The sequence below is a fragment of the Sturnira hondurensis genome, unplaced genomic scaffold (assembly GCF_014824575.4).
Source record: "Sturnira hondurensis isolate 20B ecotype Veracruz unplaced genomic scaffold, ASM1482457v3 Scaffold0004068, whole genome shotgun sequence".
Taxonomy (NCBI): Eukaryota; Metazoa; Chordata; class Mammalia; order Chiroptera; family Phyllostomidae; genus Sturnira; species Sturnira hondurensis.
Genome location: NW_028076699.1, coordinates 300,402 through 321,898, shown reverse-complemented (window position 1 = coordinate 321,898; position 21,497 = coordinate 300,402). Strand labels below are relative to the sequence as shown.

Here is a 21,497-nt window from a genome sequence, read left to right as displayed (position 1 = left end):
ACCTATGTAACTGAGCTCAGCTTGGCATTCCCCAAACTTATTTGCACCAAGAGCTACTTTTAAATAACACCTTCTAATAGCTTTTTTAACTTACTGAGTGTGAAACACACTCAGGGAAGCACTGAATTAAGGAAATTTGACATTTAAGTTATACAACAGGTGTGAAGACTAGACTGAGGGGGGATCCAGCACAATTCAGGGTGCAGAGGGGGCAGGCCTGGCCTTCCTGGGGAAGGTGACCCTTGAGTTGCTTCCTGCAGGGTGAGTAGATGTTAGTGCATATGAAAAATGTGGGAAGGATATTCCACAGAGAAGTAATAGTCTGACCATGGACACGGAAACCCAAATAGCCACATCATCGTCCTGGGAAAATAGATTTACAAATTTCAAGCAGGAGGAGGGTGTTTGCTTATTTTGCACCATAGTGTAAAAAGTTGTTTTCAATGGAGACAGAATAGAATGCAATTTTCCTAGTCCAGATTTTAACATGAGCTGCCCATTTCCGTTGCCCAGTGGGCCCCAGTTCTCTGTTGCTGTGCTCTGCCTGTCCAGCCCTCATCAGTTTTCTTTCTGCATCTTTCTCTTTACCTCCCTGCACTTGTGGTGCCGCTCAGCCTTGGGAAGGAGGCCAGACAGAAGCCCCAGGCCAGAGAGAAGCCCCTCACTGTGCACCATTCTCCCCAGTGTCAGATGTCAGATGGCTCTGCCTTCCTGGAAGTGTGGATTTCCTGTTAGTGCCTACAGTTCTGTTGGTACCACTGTTTCTTCTTCACATTGTTTCTGAATACTCTCACACTGTGCCCCTTCCACATTCTTCCAGGTTCACTCTTGCGTCTGCTTTGGGCAAGGCAGCATAATTAGAGGATGTCACGCTTCCCTGCAAGAGACAGTCTCCTGCAAAGCTGGGGCCACAGGGGATTGACTGGAAAGGTGCTCGGATGCCTGGGGTCTCCCTCCTGTGTACTCAGACCCTACCATTTCATAGAACAGAGGTCCTTTACGGGGGTTGTTTTTCTTCATTGTTATTCAGTGAGTAATACAAATAGCTCCCACTTAGTTAGTGTTTACTGTGTACCAGGCACTATATGTTATTGTTTAATTTTCACAACCCGAAAGCGTGTTATTAACTCTACAAATGAGGAGGAGGAGGCTGGAGAGGAACTTGCCCAAGGTCATTGAAGCTAAGCAGAGAAGAGGTCATCGTTTAAACTAGGGTGCAGTTGTCAACTTCACACGTCCATGAGGCTGTTGAATACTCTAACTGTGAACATTTCTTCTCTGGGTATTCTGTGCTGACATCGGCTTGTGCCTCAGGATCAGCGGGGAGCTTTAAGAATAAAACTTCCAGGGCCCCCCTCCATAACCATTGGCCAGAAGTCAGGGATGGTGGCCAGGAATTGGTGTCTTCTTATCAGAATCACCTGCAGGGCCATTGTGCCCCCCCCCCCCACAGTTTCTGCCTCAGTAGGCCTAGAGGGGGCCCGAGACCATGTGTTTCTAGAAGTTCCAAGGGGCTGTTCATGCTACTCCTTGGGATATCCGTTTTGATAACACTGGTAATACATTTGGGTGAGAAATGAAGGAAGAGCCAAGTGATAAGGACAGGAGGGTTAGCCTTAGGAAACTGAATGCTACTACTTTTTCCTTTTCATTTCTTTTTTAAGCCCTTGAGGTTTCATTTGGTTCTGACTAAACGTTTTGATGAAGAGACAGGAGGGGAGAGAGATTGGCGTGGGATTTGGAGTCGGACTGCTGGTATCATTCCCAGCCTCACCCTTTAGGAAGGGCCTGAGCCTCCACTTCTTTGGCTGAACAATGGGGGTGCTAATTGCTGCCTCCCAGAGATTTGATTCAGTTTCCGTCTTCCTCTCTTCCCTGCCCACTTCTCTCAGGGAAAGAATCATGACAGTCCAGAAGCTTTTCTCTTAGGCTTTAGCCGAGGAGGTTATTCAAGCTGTAGAACACACTGTGGAAGCTAGCCAGCTGTTGTGTGAATGCATTTTGTGAATTGTTTGGGCCTGGGGTAGCTGGTTTCTCTTCTTTTGCTCCTTCCTTGGTCCCTGGAGGATATATGAGTGGAAGGGCAGTGGAATCCTGGAGCATCCGCTGGATCCTCTGCTAGTTTGTGGTCCAGGGGAAAGCGAAACCAGCCTTCTGTTGGAGAATGAGGTTCCTTACTGAGGGAATTTACTAACACAACATTCGGAAGGTGGTCCTTTTCCCAGAAAAAGAGGGTAAAACTAATAGCTACACCTGGGCTGTGGGAGATCAGTGTTTCCATCCCATGCAGAAAGAACAGAAATGGTATTTGCAACCAGAGCAACTAGACCCCAACTCCAGTCCTGCTCTTTATTTGAAGTGGGACTCAGACAAGCTGCAAATCCATCCTGTGTTTTGATTTCTTTGCCTATATTATGGGGTTTACCTCCCCTCCTTCACGGGATTAGTAAGCGTGTCAGTGTGATAAGAGCTGTAAAGTACAGTGTGTTGCACCAGTCTTGGATCAGAGCTGGTATTCAGTACAACACGGTTTCCTCCCTTGTACCATCATTTGCTTCCATATAACTTCCTGTGTATGGGAGAGAATGCAAGAACAGGAAAATATGTATGGAAAACCAGTTAAGTGCCATGGAGTGTGCTTGTCCCTTTTATATTCACCATCTCATTCATTCATTTTTTAAATCCTCACCCCAGGATATGCTTGTTGATTTTAGAGACTGAGGGGTGGGGAGGAAGGAGAGAGAGGAAGAAAGAGGGGAATACTGATGTTTCAAAGAGAAACATCAATTGGTTGCCTCCTGTACACACACCAACCAGGGATCAGACCTGCAACCTAGGTATTTGCTCTGACTGGGGATTGAACTCACAACATTTTAGTATACGGGACAACACTCCAACCAACTGAGCCACGTGGCAAGTGCATGTCATTCCTTCTTCACAGCATTCCTCTTATGTCCTATTCTTCCCAGCTTATACAAGGAGAAGTAGAGCAGGTACATGACCCAGATTCTCTCAGCTGGTAAATATTGGACTGGATCTGAACTGTGTGCCTGAAATTCAACAGTCGTGCTCCTTCCACCCTATCTCCAAGGAGGCCGAGAGAGCGTTTATCTAAGGAGGGAGATTCAGGTGGTTTCAGGTTTTATTTTTCTGACTAAAAACAGTGTTCATACTTTCACCTTGTTTTTCTAGTTCCTTGAGGATGTGGGCTACCGGTCTGGGCATTACTAGACACCTACTGTGGCTTCCACCGTCAAAGTGAGGCGTAACAGAGGTGCCATTGCTAAACTCCTCCAATGGTGAGGAGCCATGGTGCCGTGGGGGCAAGGATGCGATCCAAGATGGTCTCTGCGGCATTATTTGTAATGAGAGCCATTAGGAATGACGATGCCGAGTTCTCCCCGAGCTCCAGGAGCAGTGAGGATTAGTAAGTGCCCCTGCGCTCTGTACAGGACAGCCAGGAAACAGCTTACTGCACAGAGATCTCCTTCTCCATACGACTTTGATAAGACTCAGGGATGCTTTTCTTGTTTACTTAGAATGAAGCCAGATGCAGACCCTCCAAATCCCATTCTTTGCCTTATGAATGATTAGCTGAACTGCTTGTCCCCACTGGCCAATTAGAACAAAATGCTTTTAACCAAAGTTTGGTTAAGATTCTGTTCTTTCTCCAGGCCTCTGAACTTTGGCCCACCCTCAGCCTGAGCAGCTTACAGCCCTTCTTAAGAATCCCGCATTATTAGTCAAGGTTCTCCAGAAAAACAGACCAGTAGGATATATGTATACATTATAATGAATTGGCTCATGTGATTATGAAGGCTGGTGAGCTCCGAGGTCTGCAGGGTGAATCTGCACCCTGGAGATGCAGGAGAGCTGATGGTGTAGTTCCAGTCTGCGGGCTGGCGGGCTCGAGAACCAGGAAGAGCTGATGTTTCACTTCAAGTCCAAAGGCAGGAGAAAGTCTAGTACCAGTTCAGAGGTTGTTGGGAAGGATTCTCTCTCTTGGGGATGGAGGACTGGAAGAGGTACCAGCCTTTCTGTTCTAGTGAGGCCTTCAGCTGATTGGATGAGGCCTTCCCACATTAAGGAGAGCAATTGGCTTTACTCAGTCTATTGATTTAAGTCTTAATCTCAGCCCAAAACACCCTTACACAGATAGATGCCCAGGATATTGTTTGACCAAGTGTCTGGGCGCCCTGTGGCCCAGTCAGAGGGACACATCAAATTAACAGTTATATGTTCCTCCCTCAAAACAGACTGTCCTCAGGTTAAAATATTCTCTTACCTACTATCCAGTCACACTCTTTCATTCCATTTCCCCACACTCTGTTCTTTGTAGTCTTGTTTATTCTTCTCTGTCTAAAAAATAAAAAGGGCCCTTTTTGTCTAACCTGGAGACACTTGCAGATCACGTGGCCGCAGTGTTGTCCCCCAGCAGTGTTCTCCTCCCTACTGGGGGGCCCTTTCACCCCCTTACACTAATGCTCTCCACGCCTCTCCTTGCTAAGTCTGGGCTTGTTTGTAATTTGGGAGAAACAAACTGCCTGATACTGAGGGGTCGGTTAAATAGAATGGCACATCCAGATTTACTGTACTCATTGGTGAATAAAGATGTCTGTGATACGCCATTAAATTCGAAAGACAGACTCTAAACTTGCGCACTAGGTTATCCCTTTTACATAAAATTGAATACATGTATATCTTGATATTTTGGAAGGGTATACTCTAATAGTTGCTAATATAGGAGTGGGCAAATGTAAGTTTAAAGCTGTGAGTATGCAAAACACTGAGCTTACTCCTGTATTATTATTTATTTGTATCACATTATTTATTTGTATTGCAACTGTAAATCTACTTTTGCCCACCCCTGTATTTCAGTGGTAGTTATTTCTGGGAGGAGAAGAGGGAAAGGTTATTTTCTCCTATCTTCCTATGTTGTTTGAATTACCTGTAATGAGATTCGATGACTTTGTCAGCTGAAGAGAAAAACACAATGCATAATTAGCTTCGTGGTCTCAATTTTTTTGTTGTTTATTCTCTTACAGTTGTCCCAGTTTTCCCCCCTGTGCCCTCCTCTGCTTGTCCCACCCCCTCCTCCCACAGTCAGTCCCCACACTGTCGTCCATGTGTGTGGGTCATTCATACACATCCTTTGATACTCCCTTCCCCTTTTTTAAACCATCCCCCCACCCCCTTTCCTCTGGCCGCTGTCAGTCTGTTCCCTTTTTTCTTGTCTCTGGTTTTGTTTTGCTCATTAGTTTATTTGGTTCATTAGATTCCTCTCATAAGTGAGATCATATGGTATTTGTTTTTCACTGACTGGCTTATTTCACTCAGCATAATGTTCTCCAGTTCCATCCATGCTGGCACAAAAGGTAGGAATTCCTCCTCCTTTCTTTCTGCTGTATAGTATTCCGTTGTGTAAACGTACCACAGTTTAAAAAGTCAGTTCTAATCATAGAAGCTAGGGCCTGGTGGACTGGCCTCACGGAGATCTACCCTTGGTCACCTTCTAGAGGCAGTACAATCCCAAATATCTGGCCTAGAAGCTGCTCCTGAAGGAATCCTGCACGATTTATCCCTTTCTCTTCCCAGCTAAAGGCACTGACGCCTGTTGGATGTCGGCTGCCTCCCTCTTCCCTTCGTGCTCCACCTGGGAACTGTCCCTGTGGCCATTGTGAAAGGACGAGATAGCTGGTGACACTCTGGGCTTTGGGCCAACCTTCCTTTTTGTTTGCCTAGGGTCTGCTCGGTCTCCCAGGTCCTGTGTCCAAAGATGGAGAAATTAGATTTTGTTTCATTTACGAAGCTTGGAGTTTCCATCTTCTCCTCACTGGAGCACTTTCCCTTAAATCTACATGAGCCTCCCACCCCCCATCCACTGGATGACTTAGATGGAGACTTAAAGACACTAAGCTAGAGCATCATGTTTGGAGTCTTTCCCAGCTAAATTCCCAAGGTGATGTGGCCAGGGGCTTCGGGGATTCCACTCCAACATCTTGGCTAAATGCCAGGCTGGCAGGTTCCACTCCCTGTTGGGCAGTGCAGTGCCAGCGTCCCTCTTCACCCAGGATGAGGTCATTGTCTCTGCGGTCAGATAGTGGACGCTTTCTGCATCCTCAGCCTGTGTACTGTGGCAACGCTTAAGGAAAGGGCTTACACTTTACCGCTCTCCCTGCTTTCATCTCCAGGTGACAGACTCTCATCATGGATTAAGTTCTAGATTTGGACCTCTGTCTCTCAGCCCCGCCCCCACCATCTGCATGGCCTCCTCAGGTGTCTGGGCTAGGCCATCTATAACTTTGGGCATTTCTTTCTCTGTTTGAAGCACATGGCATCATTTGGGAACAAAAGCTCTGGTTTTTAGGGAAAAGTTTGAAAAAACAGAGCCACATTCCATTTCTACATATATATTTGAGATGTTTCTGGGCTTTGGTAAGAAAAGACTTTAACATCTTAGGATAAAGCCAACTTAGCCCCTTCGCCTTTGTGCTCTGTATTTATTTGTAGCCAGCGGTTGAAACACCACAGCTACTGAACTGCAAGTGAGTGCTTTGTAGCAGCCCGTGCTTGGCCAGCTGGCTTCGCCATGCAGCCCCCCTCCTTGTGTGTGTGTGTGTGTGTGTGTGTGTGTGTGTGTTGCTATCTACAAACTATTTCCCTTAAAAGGATCTCAGACACAAAGACCCTGGCCTTTTGAACATTGTCTCTCTGCTGTTTAGTTTTGTCTCCTGAACCTTACTGAAAGGACACACCGTTGTCTGCTTTCCATGTTCTGTCTGATAGACGGTTGTCAGGACAACAGCCTAGAAGGTGGAGGGTCATTGATAACCGCATGAATTCTTAAACAAACATGATCAGAGTGAATTTCAGTGTGCATTCGAAATCTGTAAAAGAAGGGGCGAGGTTTCAGGCAGGTCCTTCCTTTTACAAACCTGATGCTTCCTTGAAAAATTAGCAGCAGTTTGAGTTGCTCGTACTTGTATTAGAAACCCTGAATGAAGACACTGCCTTTGTTGTGTAGTACAGCTGTCAGCCCAGCATGAACCTGAGTTTTATAGCACCCTCCTGTTACGGCACCTCCCCGGGTTCCTGGCAGCACCTGAGCCCCAGGGGAGGGAACGCTGTGGTTCTCTGTTGTCTCTCAGTAATGGGCACACAGAGTCATCGACCACCACATATTGCAGGATGGAATGATCTCGAGTCTTCACAGCGTCCCTTATGGAAGAGTTTATGATTTACATCTGCAAAGAAACTGAATTCAGAGACTTCTGGTAACTTTTCCCAAAGCCCTTAAAAGCTTGGGGCTGGGAGTATGCCCAGAATTAGAACCCTATTCATCCCATTAGAACCCAAGACCATACTCCTCCGTATACAGCACAGGCCTTGCTGAAAAACAACAATAATGACAACAAACATAAGGAGGAATAAACCTTTTTAAAGGGAAAACACTTCTAAGATAAAGTATATGCCTTTCAAACAAGAGCGGAAGACTTTTTCCAAAGGTAAAATAGTTGGGGGAAGAAAGAAGAAATAATATGTAATTTCATATTCATTGAGAATGAGCAATTAATTCTGCCCTCCAGGGGTGAATTTATGTATAGCTTATTTGCACATGAAAGTACAAGATTGGCTTCATGTATATAAAACTAAGACATCTGGTTGGGAAGTGAAAAATTTGGTCAATTACCTGAATCATGTTTGGTCTACATGGAAGAAAAGCCCCGGATGGCTTCAGATCACCAGATGCTTGGCGCTGTGTGGTTAACATCAGATCCACTGACTTTCACCTGAGACCTTGCTTTTTGATTCGCCCATTGTTCGGAGGCTGTTATCATTCTGTGAACCAGCAGTTTGCAAACGGTAGGTAGTCTAGACCAGAGACTGACACTGGCCCCTGACAAAGTGCTCACTGGTGTGTGATCAAATGAGAAAATAAAGTCGTGAAAGGAAATGCATTTAATTTGACGGAATGTCCTTTATTTTGAGATCATCTTCTTCCTACTTTTTAGTGATATTAAACGTTCTGCCAAACAATCATGATTCTAGGATTTGTTTTTAACGAATCTATGGGACTAAATGAAACATCGAGAAACTCATCAGTCTCCAATTTCTTTTTCTCTTTAATGTGTTTTTTTTAATTGGATCGTGAAGAACACAAAACAAAACTGTGAAGACCACTGACTTAAACTGGGTAGTATCTTCAGCACAGGGACAGCTAGGACGTCTGCAGAGATTTCCTAAACTGACCGCCCCCCTGAGTGGGGGCAGTCTCCGTCTGTGGCAGAACTCATGGTCTGGGTCTTAAAAGCATTGGTCATTGTAACAGCCAAGGGTGTTGCTTTCAAAATAATAACTTTTCCTTTAGAAACGAGCACTTGGTCCTTAAATTAACTCCAAAGAGGACACCTCCTGTACTTTTTAAACATTTCAGTCCACAGATGTGCCATGGGACATGGCCATGTGCTGAAAAACTGAATTCCATTGCTATGAATGTTTTAACAGCTTTCACAGTTTCTGTGCTTTGCTGTCATGACCCCAAGAGCACATATCTCCATGTAACATCAAGGATCACTTCTCAAGCTTTATAAACTCAGGCCGTGGCTGGGTTGCTCAGTTGGTTAGAGTGTCTTCTGATATGCCAAGGTTGCTGGTTCAACCAAGGGTTAGGGTACATAGAAGGATCAACCAATGAATTCATAAATAAGTGGAAAAACAAATTAATCTTTCTCTGTCTCTTTTTCTATCTCCCCTACTTCCTCTCTCTCTAAAATAAAATTAATTAATTAAAAAAAATTCTCGCCCTGGCTGGTGTAGCTCAGTGGATTGAGTGCAGGCTTGCGAACCAAAAGATCTCGGTTCAATTCCCAGTCAGGGCACGTGCCTGGGTTGCAGGCCAGGTCCTCGGCAGGAGGCACATGAGAGGCAACCACACATTGATGTTTCTCTCCCTCTTTTTCTCCTCCCCTTCTCCCTCTCTAAAAATAAATAAATTAATTAATTAAAATATGCCTATCTACCAAAGAGCTCTGCCCTCGAGGCGGTTATAATCCAAAATAGAAGAAGATACACAAAGCCATCNAAGTGGAAAAACAAATTAATCTTTCTCTGTCTCTTTTTCTATCTCCCCTACTTCCTCTCTCTCTAAAATAAAATTAATTAATTAAAAAAAATTCTCGCCCTGGCTGGTGTAGCTCAGTGGATTGAGTGCAGGCTTGCGAACCAAAAGATCTCGGTTCAATTCCCAGTCAGGGCACATGCCTGGGTTGCAGGCCGGGTCCTCGGCAGGAGGCACATGAGAGGCAACCACACATTGATGTTTCTCTCCCTCTTTTTCTCCTCACCTTCTCCCTCTCTCCAAAAATAAGTAAATAAATTAATTAAAATATGCCTATCTACCAAAGAGCTCTGCCCTCGAGGCGGTTATAATCCAAAATAGAAGAAGATACACAAAGCCATCATGTTGAACAGAATGATGTAATTCCAAGAAACATGCTTTAGGATTGTAAAGGAAAGAGTGATTAATTACAATCTACCCAGGAAAGGCTCTGTGGAGGTGGCCTTAGGCTAAGTGAGAACAAAATAGGGCATTGGCAATTATCAAGAGAATTAGGTCACTCGAGTGTCAACATGGATGACTTCAAGCTGAAAAGTTTGCACGTTGTGCTCTGACTAGTGCAGAATCAGCCACTGGCACCGCTGGAATCCACTGGATTTTTGCCACCTCCCTGTTCTCCCTGTGACTTAGAGCCCTGGCTTAGGTGAGTCCCTGCTCCAGTTGGGGTGGACAGAGGAGAGCAGTGCCACAGCAGGGGGTGTGGGAAAGTGGAGGAAATCTGGCTGCAGTCAGGGGTCCTGGGTTTAGTGCCTGGTTCTGCTGCTGCAGCTGATGACCCCAGGGAAGCCCCCTCCCTCTCTGAGTTCAGTTTTCGCACTGCAGAAGGAATACACTGAAGTTGATGGTCCCAGAGGGCCTTCTGAAGTCCCAATCCTCTGTTTTTGGAACCTGCCTGGGAGAGGAAAGGAAGGAGCTAGAAAACTCAGCATGCTGGGATTTTATGTTCCTGAACGTGGCCCTCCGTGGGAGCCTTCCACAAAGGCAGCTGCCCTCCTTCTCTGCCTGCGGGAGTCTACATGCACTTGAGATCATTCTCCCTGGGTCTAATGTTTATTGTTTCTAATGTACATGGTGAAGCAGAAAGATTTCAGACTCTTGAATCTGAGGATTCTAGATTGAACTCCTGACTGTGCCTTATCAGATAGGTGCCTCCGAACAAATTGCATAACCTTCAGTGCTTTTATTTCTACACCTGTAAGTAGTGCTGCTAATAGGTTTGATTCTAGTATTGAAGGTGGTAGCAGCTGAAAGATGTACAAACAGTAACTGAAAACTTACAGGTTTTAATAAATGGTCACTATGACTTTGTGGTACTTAGGTTCCTAAAATACAAGTTGTGTGTGCCACACCTTGGCTCACTGACCTACAGCATTTGCTGGTTGTTGATTAGAGCAAGTCCAGACCCCTTGGTCTGTTTTCCATCCTGTCCTCCTCCGACCCACTTAGCTGTAATACCTGGGACTTTTCACTTAGAAGTTAACCACTGTCCACTTCTTAAACCAGATTTGACCGGTAAGGAGAACTTGAGAGCCTTTATTTCACTAGATGATAGTATCCATAGAGACTCAGTGTTGTACTAGTGAGAGGCTTGGGTCCACCGGTCAGCCATTTCTAGGCACATGCCCTTGCCCTTGCCCAGGCCTTGATACACTGCATTGTCCCTGAGTTAGAGAGATGAGAGCGCATTACTGGTAGGATTGTGTTAGCAAAGCACATTCCTTGACTGGGTAGCACTCAAGAGTTACACTTAATCCAGTCTCTTTACTGTCACAGCTGATACTCAGCATCATGTGTACGTGTAATCTCTTTGTCTAAGTCAATTGATCTGTGACTTACGGCATTATGGCAGTGGTCCCCAATGTTCTTGGCACCAGGGAAGACATTTTTTCCGTGAACTGGGATGGGGGTGGAGCAGGAGGCAGGTGGTAATGCAGGCTTGAAGCTTCTCTTGCTTGCCCTGCCTCTCACCTCCTGCTGGGTGGCCTGGTCCCTAACAGGGCACAGACAGGCAATGGTCAGTGGCCTATGAGTTGGGGACCCCTGTGTTAGTGTCTTCTCTTTTTAAAAAATATCTATAAATTCAGTTGCATGAACATTACTGAGAATTTCTGTTCTAGACACTGCCAGGTACTGGCGGGGAGGGTGATAAATACAGAGATAAATAAAATTGTCTTCGAGCTATTCTCCATCAGTAGGAGAGAGGGAAAGAGACAAACATAGCGGGGGAAACGGCATAAAGGTCATTCAAAATTTGCCTTAAAATATATGTAATGTTTATTAAATACCTACTATAGGTCAGAATACAAGGGCAGGGATATAAAAATATATAAAAGGCAATCCAAATCACAAAAGAGCTTACAAATATATAATAGTTACAAGATAAAATTCAAAGAGGCTTTGGGTGGGAATGGTGTCTGCCGGAAGTAAGCCATGTGGGGGCAGGGACCTTGTCTGTCTTGTTCCTTAATGCATTTTCAGTGTTACAACGGTGCCTGGCACATAGCAGGCACTCAGTAAACATTTCTTAAATGAATGATGAAGATACCATCAGCAAGTTTTACATGCAATTGTAATTCAGGATGGAATTTAATTCCTAGTTAAAATGAGATTATTTTTAGGAGGTAAGTGCAGGCAAATGAACAACTTAGTTTCAGAACATGCCTTTCAACAGGTGGCAGAACATGTCAGGTGTGAGTTTTTGTTAATTTCTCTGAGTGATTAGCTCTGGGCATGTGTAACTCTCATTCAGGAGCGAGAATTACTGGAATGTTTTTCAGTCAGTCTTATGTCAGTTGTGAGTCAGGGGCCAAAAAGCTCTCTGAGATAACCTGCCCAAGTGGACTGAGACCTCTGTAGAGGAATTTAGGTGCTGGGTTCTGTCCGTTCTTTTAAAACTAAGTATATCCATAGCCAATCTGCTGGCAGTCATAGGGACATGATGGTATTCTGTTTTACTTAGTGAAGGTTCATGCTTCATGTAACTTTGAAGCTCCACCATATTTGGGCCAGTTCTTAACTGTCTTTGACAACACCTCAGAATATACCCATGTGAAACAACAAACATGGAAACCAGAGCATGCTTTTAAAAGACTTTCAGCCAATGTGTGTCCTTTTACCATTAAACCCAATTGAAAGTGCAGTCAGTCAGACAGGACTCAGAGACCCCCTCTGCTGCAGGGCTGGGTGTCACTCAGCACTGTCCCGGACAATCTGATTGGCCTGTTGACCTTGGCAAGTATAAGCAGAGACTGGTGCTCCAGTGCCAAGCGGGGAGGAACCAGGGTTGCATACCACCCACGCCCAAACCCCTCCCTGACATTTCCACGGGCTCTGAGCCAGCTCTCTCCCCCCGGGTTTTATCTCATGTTTGTAGGAATACAAAGGAACACTGAACCTTCCAGTTAATACAACACCCCGCCCCCACGTCCCCCTTCCTGGAGAGGATAACAGTTCTGTTGACCATTATAATGCATTTTCTGTCTCCCAGCAATCCACACAGTCATTAATTTCTGCTGCTGACATCAGGAAAGAGGATTATGTGTGTGTCTGAAACTGTTCCCAAAGTGCTCATTAGTCATAGATAATTGAAAAACTGGTAGGGGAAGGTTTGGTGTAATAGTAGCCCCCGCCCGAGAAGAGGGCCTGCAACCACCAGATAATTGTAGGCCCCAGCTTTGGACCGCTCACGTGAGTCTGCCCATCTGAGTGGGAATTCAGGGGACACGGGACCAAGAGCCCTTGGAGCAATTGCTGTTTTGTGCCCCAAGGTGAGAGCGTGTTCATAGGGATGGAAGCCGGCCAGACCAAGGAAGTAGTGAAGCATCCTACGGTCTGTCTCCTGCCTGAACCCAGGCTGGGGAGCTGGGCTTAGAAAAGGTGCATAGTGTTCTCCTGAATTTAATTTTGCTTTGACTTAAACTTTGTTTTGGTCACAAAAGAAAAACAAGGTATAGAAGGAGCACAAATAGTAGAGAAGAATGCACTAAGTAACAATATTCTGCATATTTTTTTTCTGGGAGTCCATTTACTTACATTTTTTGTGTCCTTTAACAAAATTCACAGACGGGACCTCATACACTGAATTTTGTTCTGCATCTTTCCATTTTCATGTAATTTATCTTGGGCTGCCTTCCCAAACCATACCTGAATTCTTCCTCATTCAATTTAATGTTTATGTAGTATTCTGCTGCATGTATGTGCCTAATTTATTTCCCCTGACCATATGTAAGGAGGGAAACACCTTTTGAAAAAATTACACAAGAAACGTATGTTCAAGGTGAACAATTAGAATTTATGGACTAGTTAAGAGCAATAAGAAAAAGATCATGTGTAATTTCTCCATCTAGAGAAAGCCTTTCTCTGTAATTTTCCCCCTAGGAATGTAGTTGTACACATAGTCCGTCCACCTTCTTTGTTGTTCCTCAAATGAAGTCATACTCTACATAGTGTTTTGCAGCCTGCATTTTTCAGTTGGCTTGATTGTTTTAAAAATAAAAACTCTGTCCAATTGTAGCTTTTCTCCAAACTGCAGGTTTATCCTGTTAAAAACCAAACCGAGGACTCAAAACCGTCAGCTGGCAGGGACTCGTTGCCTTAGTTGGAGCTCCCCGCCCTGCCTGAGGTCCCCGCTGCCTCCCTTGTTAGTGGGCCAAACTGCCCCGCTCCTCCCTGGTGTCCTTTGTGCCAACATACTGCACGCCTCAAACACTCCGTGTCCCTTGGGGCTCTCTACAGTGAGCCCGATTTTTGCTCTAATGGCATTCATTTCCCCTGAGCATTATAGCTCTGAAATCAGCAATCTGCCACCCGTCTTTCCAGACCAGGCTCAAATGTCACCTTCATCTTGATTTCCTGTACTCCCGGGGTCAACCTCACTGTCCCCTCTCAATGCTCCGGAACACCACATCCACCTTTGAAGCATTTTATGTACGTGGGCCCTAGAGCCTTGGTTTGCACAGAACACGGTGGGAGTCTTTTGAGGTGAGAGCCACTTTGTGCATTTATACCCCACACCGAAATCTTGGCACAGGGTAGGTGAAAACATACAGGGGCCACTATTGCCATTGTTATTGAAATGTTTGTTAAAATGCACATATGCACGGTTGAATGAAGACTGGAAGTGACTGCAAATACAGAGACTGTGAAGCCCTGATTAACTCTGGGAAAACCAGTGCTGTGAATAATTTAATTTTATGGTGGAAGGAGGATTATTTCTGGAAACGTTGTCAAGCTGCACTGAAGCTTGCCTCTGACGGCTCCTCCAGTCCCCGCAATGCATCTCTGGCAGATGACTTTGAAGTGTGATCTGTTGGGTGGTTTCTCCCAGAGGCCCACCTGTTGGTATCATCCTGTGTTTTGCCAAGCTGTTGCCTTTTGGTCTCTAGACACACAAAGCTTCTTCCTGCTTGGGGTCCAGATACACTGTTCCTGAAGGCTGTGGTTCCAATTCAAAGGAGCAATGTTAATCCTTGTGCATATTTATTTTCATTCCCAGACCACTGGACTGAGGACAAGGCCTGGCTCGCTGCCCTAGGCTGGGTTCTCTGGAGGCAGAGGCCGTGCCAGCTTTGGGGATATAAGATGTTTGTCAGGGGGTGCCCCCTGTGGGAGGAAGGGGGTGTGGGTAGGACTGGGCAGAGCGAGAAGTGGGACCATGGTGCAGTCCCACAGCGCCTCAGCCAGCCCAGCAGAGTGCTCAGGAGTGAGCAGTGCCCATCAGAGCCCTACTGTCCTCACTCTGCTGAGTCACCAGGTATGGCTGCCCTGGGAAACATATCACCTTGTCAAAGGTGTCCTGAGCAGCTGGAGGCTGTCTGCTTGCCTCACTTCCGCCAGGTCCTCAACTCTATCCTTATTGGGGGTCCAGGTGATGACATCTTCCTGTCCACTACATTCCGAATATCCAAGCAGCCACCATGAGCTGACATTTCTTGCTCCACAAAATCCTTCCCATCTGCCTCTGAGTCTGCATCTCACCTGCTAATTCCTTAATGAAGGCCCTTATCTTTTCTTTGGCTACTGAAAGAGTTTCGCGGTTGTTTCCTCTTACCCCATTCTGTCCTCTGTTGCCGTGCTGCCTGGGAGAGCTGTAAAGGTCCGCAAATCCAGTGACTGCGCTCCCTGGCTTAAGCCTCCTTCAGGGGCTCCCAGTGGTCTTCCTGGTGAAGTTTAGCACCTTAGTCCTGACGACAGTGCAGACACTGTCCTCTCTTTCCTCTCCAGCCCTACGGGTCTCCGCCACCCCCTGCTGGTTCCCACCCCAGCTTATGTTTCGGTTGACGTGGCCCTTTTGGCTGTGTTGGCTTTTGCTCAAGATGCTGCCTGTGCTGAGAAATCTGCCTGGGGTCCTCCAGCGTGGGATTCGAACCCGCAACTCCTGACTGCAAGCCCAGGGCGCTCTCAGCACTTCACTAGGTTCCTTCTGAATTACAGTCCCGAAGAGCCACCCTGCTCATCCTCCTCCTGTCTGTAACCTTTTTCCTTTTTTAAAAATGAAAATTACACCTCTTATGTTTGCGAAGTTGGGGATGAAAGTGAAACTGAGTTCTCACTTAGACCTTCCTATACAAATTAATCCTTGAAAAAATTCTGAATGTACCAACACACCTCAGAGATATTGAGGATTTGGTTCCAGACCACTGCAATAATAAATCAAGTATCATAATAAGGCGAGGCAAGTGGCATGATAAAACAAGTCTTTTTTTTTTTTTTTTGCTGGTGGTGGGTCTTGCCTCCAGTGTGTAAAAAACGGAACACCTGTGAAGCGCAGTGAAGTGAAGCACAGCTAAGTGAGGCACGCCTGTGGGAATGATTTCCAAATGGTGCCACTTTTTAAACATATGTAATATTTGTCCCAAAATACTTCTCTTGGTACCTTAATTCCCTTTAAAAAACCCATTTTTAAAAAATAAAAAAAGCAGCTGTACCAAAATGTAATGCAATGAATGAGGAAGTGCGTAGGTGTGGCATTGGAATGGAGTCGGTCTGCAGTCTGTGTGAGCGTGGGGCATCCACTCTCCCTGGTGGCGGGTGACTCTGCCCGTCCATCTGTGCATGGGGACAGCGACAGGACCCTTCACGTAGGGTTGTTGTGACAATGAAGTGAGAAAGTGCGTGCTGTGTCCTCAGCACGGTCCTGGCCCCGAAGTGCCCAGTAGATGGGAACGCTGCCTGTTCTGTATGTGTGAGACGTGGGGGCAGTGGAGACGGTGTCCAGAGCCAGACGGCCCCAGCTCAGGGCACTGCTGTCTTCCAGGTTTTTGCCGGCCTGGGCACTCAGAGCAGGCTGGAGGTTCTCCTTGCGCCCCAACCCAGCGTTTCAGCATCGCAACCGTAGAAATCCAACTGAAGTGCAGTAAGAGGGACGTGCATAGCCTACAACTTTCTAGTAGATGCAGTAAGGTGAAAACGAGTAGGTGAAATTAATTTTAAAAGGTATTATATAATGTAATAAATTGAAAATATTTCAACCTGTAATCCACAGTGGCAAACACAGGGCCCGCAGGCCGAATCCAGCCCCCAACCTTGTTTTATCCGGCCCAGCACCTGGTTTCTACCCGGCAGCAGCGCCAAGCTCCTGGCCCCTAGTTAAGGAGTAGTTACATGTACACAGTCCTAACATTACATTCGGCCCTTTGAAGGCAACCATGAGGCTGATGTGGCCCCTCATGAAAATGAGTTTGACACCCCCGATGTTATGGATATAAAATTATTATTATTTAATAATTTTATTGCATTTTCATCACCATTTAGTCCCCTTATACCTCTTCCCCCTGCCATCCCCACACTGCTGTCTATGTCCGTGAGTCCTTTTTCCTCAATCCCATCCTCCCCAGCTTCCCCCCCTTAGCTGTTATTTACTTTTCTATATTATCTTTGACATCTGGTATGTATTTTCCACCTATTACATCTCAGTCAGACACGTAATTTCGATTATAAATACTTGATTTAGATTTCTTAAATTAACATTGAAAAGTAGATTTGCAACCCCAAAATATTACTAATGTACTTGAACCTTTTTAGTAACTGAATTGTGTGTCAGTTTTTAGATTTAAAGTGAAATAAATTGGCTTCATAGTTACTGCAGCTGTATTAAAATTGTTTTTTTTAATTTATTAATTATAGAGAGAGAGGAAGTGAAAGAAAGAGAAATGTCTATGTGAGAGAGAAACATCAACTGGTTGCCTCTCATACGCATCCCAACCGCCAGAGGACCCCACAATCTAGGCATGTGCCCTGACCAGGAATTGAACCGGCAACCTTTCAGTTGATGCGATGATGCTCCAGCCACCTGACCCATGCAGCCAGGGCTCCAGCTGTGTTTTGAATGCTCAGTCCTCATGCGCCTCATGGCTGCCATTATTGGATAGTGAACATTTAGAAGTCATTTCAGTGGTTTTAGTCTTCTTCCTTTTCTTAGCTTAACTTTTTTCAAATTCAATTATAGAAAGAAACCTATTACCTAAAATAGATAAAAATGTGTCGTGGATGTGCTTGGTTTACAGTTAGAGGACGTTGGTGAGCTCTTGACCCTCCGCCTCCCTCTAACCCCTACCTACCACTTTACCCTCAGAAGTCCTGAAGCACCTTCACCCATCCCTGGAGCTCCAGGGAATATTTAACAAGTGGTAGGTAACTTAGCACGGAGCAAATTGCTGACCACACATTCAGGATCATAGAATTGTGAATCCTTGAAGCTGAGAGAAATCTTAGCATATACTCTATCCACCCCCATCTTTCCTTATACTACGGAAATACTTATGATGAATTCCTTGGCAGTAGTGGTGAGGGGATACTTACCCTCTGCTAAACACCTGGGAACAGATGGGTCTCTTCATGATGTTCTGAATGACAGGGTTCTCTGTGTCCTGCTCTCATCTCCCTAACTAGATGGAGGGGGGAGGGGGGAGCTGCAAGGACTGCCTTTTATGGCACCACAGCACCCACACAAAGCAAGACAATCAATAAATTCTTAACTCAAGGCCTGACTGACTGCAGGAATTCAAGGTCGTCTGAAACGTCAGGGTCATTGCATTGCACAACTCCAAAGCACCCCATTCACATTGTATTATATGGTTGTGCAAGCAGCAGCCTTGTAAAATTAGACTGGGCTTTATTGTCCAGCTGAGAAAGTCTTAAGACATTCTTTATTGGAGCAAAGTTATTGTCTTCCTTCTTTTCTGATGGAAAGCAACTACACGAGCAAATTTTCTCAGCTTCCTTAGGAATTTATGTCATCAGGAAGTAAGAGTGGGTGTGTGGCCTGTGTGTATGTGAGGTGTGCCAGGAAAGCTGCTCTTAGGAGGCAATAGTTGTCCATTTTAGTCTAACCTTCGAGAGGCCACTGAGTACATACAAGACAGGACCCCCCAAACCCAGAGTTTATTTATAGAAATAGTGTATTTATTCTTACATGTTTAAACTTCAGTCACCCTCAAAGCACTCTCCATTTGATGCAATACACCCATCAGGATGGTTTTTCCGTGGCTCAAGACGGTTTGTGAATGCACTGATTTTGATTCCTTTTAGTGCTTGTGCCGTTTTTTGTATCACCTCTTCCACATCAGCAAAACGCTTCTCTTCGAGGACCTTTTTCATCTGTGAAAATGAACAAATAAACACAAACGTCACTCGGGGCCAGATCGGATGAGTAGAGAAGGTGGGGTGCAGAGGTCATGCTATTTTTGGTCAAACACTGCGGAGTGCTCCGCACCGTGTGGCAGGTGCGCTGGTCAATCACCCATCATGAAATGGGCGAGTGCATTGAAAGAGTCTTCAGAAAAGAATCACTGAAGCTGAATGCAGCTTCTCACAACAACACCAGCTGGTACAGTGATACAGATGGGTTTCTACAACACTCACCAATGAGGGAAGCCTGTACTATAAGGGGCCTGCCCAATAAAAACAATTTTGGGCCCCCTCTCATATCTTTTAGAATTTTCTCCTAATGGCATATTTCCCAGTTTGAAAGATGTCTTAGAGCTCCTTCCTTTGTACAGCACCCCAGAGCATGACCCATAAGAACCAAGAACATGTCCCTGTCATCAAAGAGCAACAAGACTGTGGCTGCATGGTGTCTACCTTTGTGAAGCTGAGGAAACACAGAGGAAAGGCAGGGAGCAGAGGGGCCCTCTTAAGAAAACTCTCCATCTGCTTTTGTGTTTTTCAAACTGACAGGTATTTGGGGTTTTTTTTCCTGTCTACGCAGGAAACCAAGTGCTGCCTCCTGGAGCTCCTCTTGGAAATGGGCTCACACCAGAGGCCGCGAAAGACCTTGGCCTTCCTGCTGGAATTGCCGTGGCAGCCTCCCTTATTGATGCCCATGCGGGAGGACTAGGTAATAACCTCTTACTGCATGTTCACTGCCAGGGCTGCTTTCTCATGGATGATTCCCCGCAACAGAAGACACTTCTGTTTTTAGAGCCAGGATCAAGGGCTGGTGATTCAAGATATGGTAATTAAAAGCCTTTTCATAGTTAGGCATTTGGCTAGAATTATAGAGCTTTTTATCAAACAGAGAATTTATTTATAATTTCGTTAATTTTTTCATGTAGAGGAATAGAATAAAATGATCAGAATTAATATGTTGATGGCTCTTTGGTTTACTGAGAGTTTGAGAAAGATATTTTAACTTCCAACTAGCAAGTATGATGACAGTATACTTACTGGTGTATGACAGTACACCAGTATACTTACTGGTGATGACAGTATACTTTTTCTAATGGTGTTCTGAAACTCTCACAAGTCAGATGGATTTATCTTTAGAGTATATTCGACTTATATTCTATATCCACTTACTTGAGTGTGGTCTTGATTTCATGTCCTGAGTAACTCTCAACCTAGCATTCATGTATTATGTATTCATTGTATCAAAGACCCATTGAAACCTTACTGTGTGTCAGTTGTGGTGCTAGGGGACAGTGAATTTAAGCTGAAATCAAGTTCTCTCTCCCAGAATTTGATGGGAAGGCAGAAAATGAGGTACAGACTAGTTAAGTGTGATAACTCTGTCCTCTCCTTTATCCTCATTGCATTTTCAAAAGAGGCAGTGAAGGGGATTGTTCAGATTCTCAATGTCTCTCACTGCACCTGTGGCCATATCTTCATATTTTTGTTAGTTCTTCTTTCTAACAGTGTTTTTTTAAAATTATGGCTCAGGCCTCATGAAATGAATTCAGTGGATCACAGCCATTGAATTTTCAGAGTAGAATGGGCCAGAGTAGAAAACAGAGCACATCTCATACAGCAAGGCCTGTGCAGTGGATTCATGTGCCTGTGTCCCCTGGGCCGTGGTGAAAATGAACTTCTTACCGTGGGTCAGAGTGAGACAAACTTTGAAAGATATTCTGGTCTCTACTTTGTATTACAGCCAAGAGTTGTCTTTTAAATACCTGTGTAGAATTGTGTTCCCGAAAATCCGCCTGAGCATTGCACCTGTGTCTTTGCACATGTACTCCGCTCCCAGTGCAGCTGGTCCCCACTCCTGCCCGAACTTGAAGACGCACACTGGGTGCCTTCTCCTCNTTACCGTGGGTCAGAGTGAGACAAACTTTGAAAGATATTCTGGTCTCTACTTTGTATTACAGCCAAGAGTTGTCTTTTAAATACCTGTGTAGAATTGTGTTCCCGAAAATCCGCCTGAGCATTGCACCTGTGTCTTTGCACATGTACTCCGCTCCCAGCACAGCTGGTCCCCACTCCTGCCCGAACTTGAAGACGCACACTGGGTGCCTTCTCCTCTGAGGAGCCTTCCAGGGGACACTCAGATTTATTTCGAGATTCTCTGGGTTGTGCTTCTTTCAGCACTTTTACCTACCCCTGCTGAAGAAATGATCACATCGTTGTTGCGATTACTGTTTTACCTGCTTGTTTTTTCCACTACACTCGGAGCTCCTCTAGGACTTGTATCCCCTGTGCGGAGCCCTGTGTCTTGATTCCTGTAGGCACTTCATCAATTTATTAAATGAATAAAGTCACATGAAGGCAGTGGCAAGGTGAAGTGGCCTTACCCTGTAGAGTGAAAGTCTATTCTGTTTTCTTATGTGGCAGAGTATTAAGCCATATCTTGCTCTTCTACATAGTCCATGGATTTATGGAGTAGGATAGCTTTCAGAGATCTGTGAACGTGTCTGTCTTATTTATCTCTGTGTGTTTAGGATCTAACACTGTGTCTGAGGAGTAATGAACAGCCAATAATGCATGTGAGTTGGTCAAATGGTAGATAATAGGGATCCCAGGCCAGGGTGTTTCTTGTCCTGTTCAGTATGAGCAGTATGTGCTTTTGATTGGAATGTCGTGGTTTTGGTTTTTAAGGACAGGCACAGAGAGAACTTGTGATCTAGACAAGTTTCTGTCCCTTAGTCATCCTGACATTCCATCG

The 21,497-nt window shown here is 45.2% G+C and overlaps 1 protein-coding gene across 13 annotated transcripts in view; it reads left to right on the top strand.

The window, feature by feature from the left end:
* FGGY (FGGY carbohydrate kinase domain containing) overlaps positions 1 to 21,497 on the top strand; it is a 399,534-nt gene that overhangs the window by 176,836 nt on the left and 201,201 nt on the right. For 12 of the 13 annotated variants that reach the window (XM_037043133.1, XM_037043139.1, XM_037043138.1 and 9 more), the window contains one exon: positions 19,326 to 19,454. The exons of the other annotated variant lie outside the window; for it this stretch is intronic. In XM_037043133.1, coding sequence (XP_036899028.1) covers positions 19,326 to 19,454 — 129 coding nt within the window. The remainder of the gene's footprint in view (positions 1 to 19,325; positions 19,455 to 21,497) is intronic. 13 annotated transcript variants of the gene reach the window in all.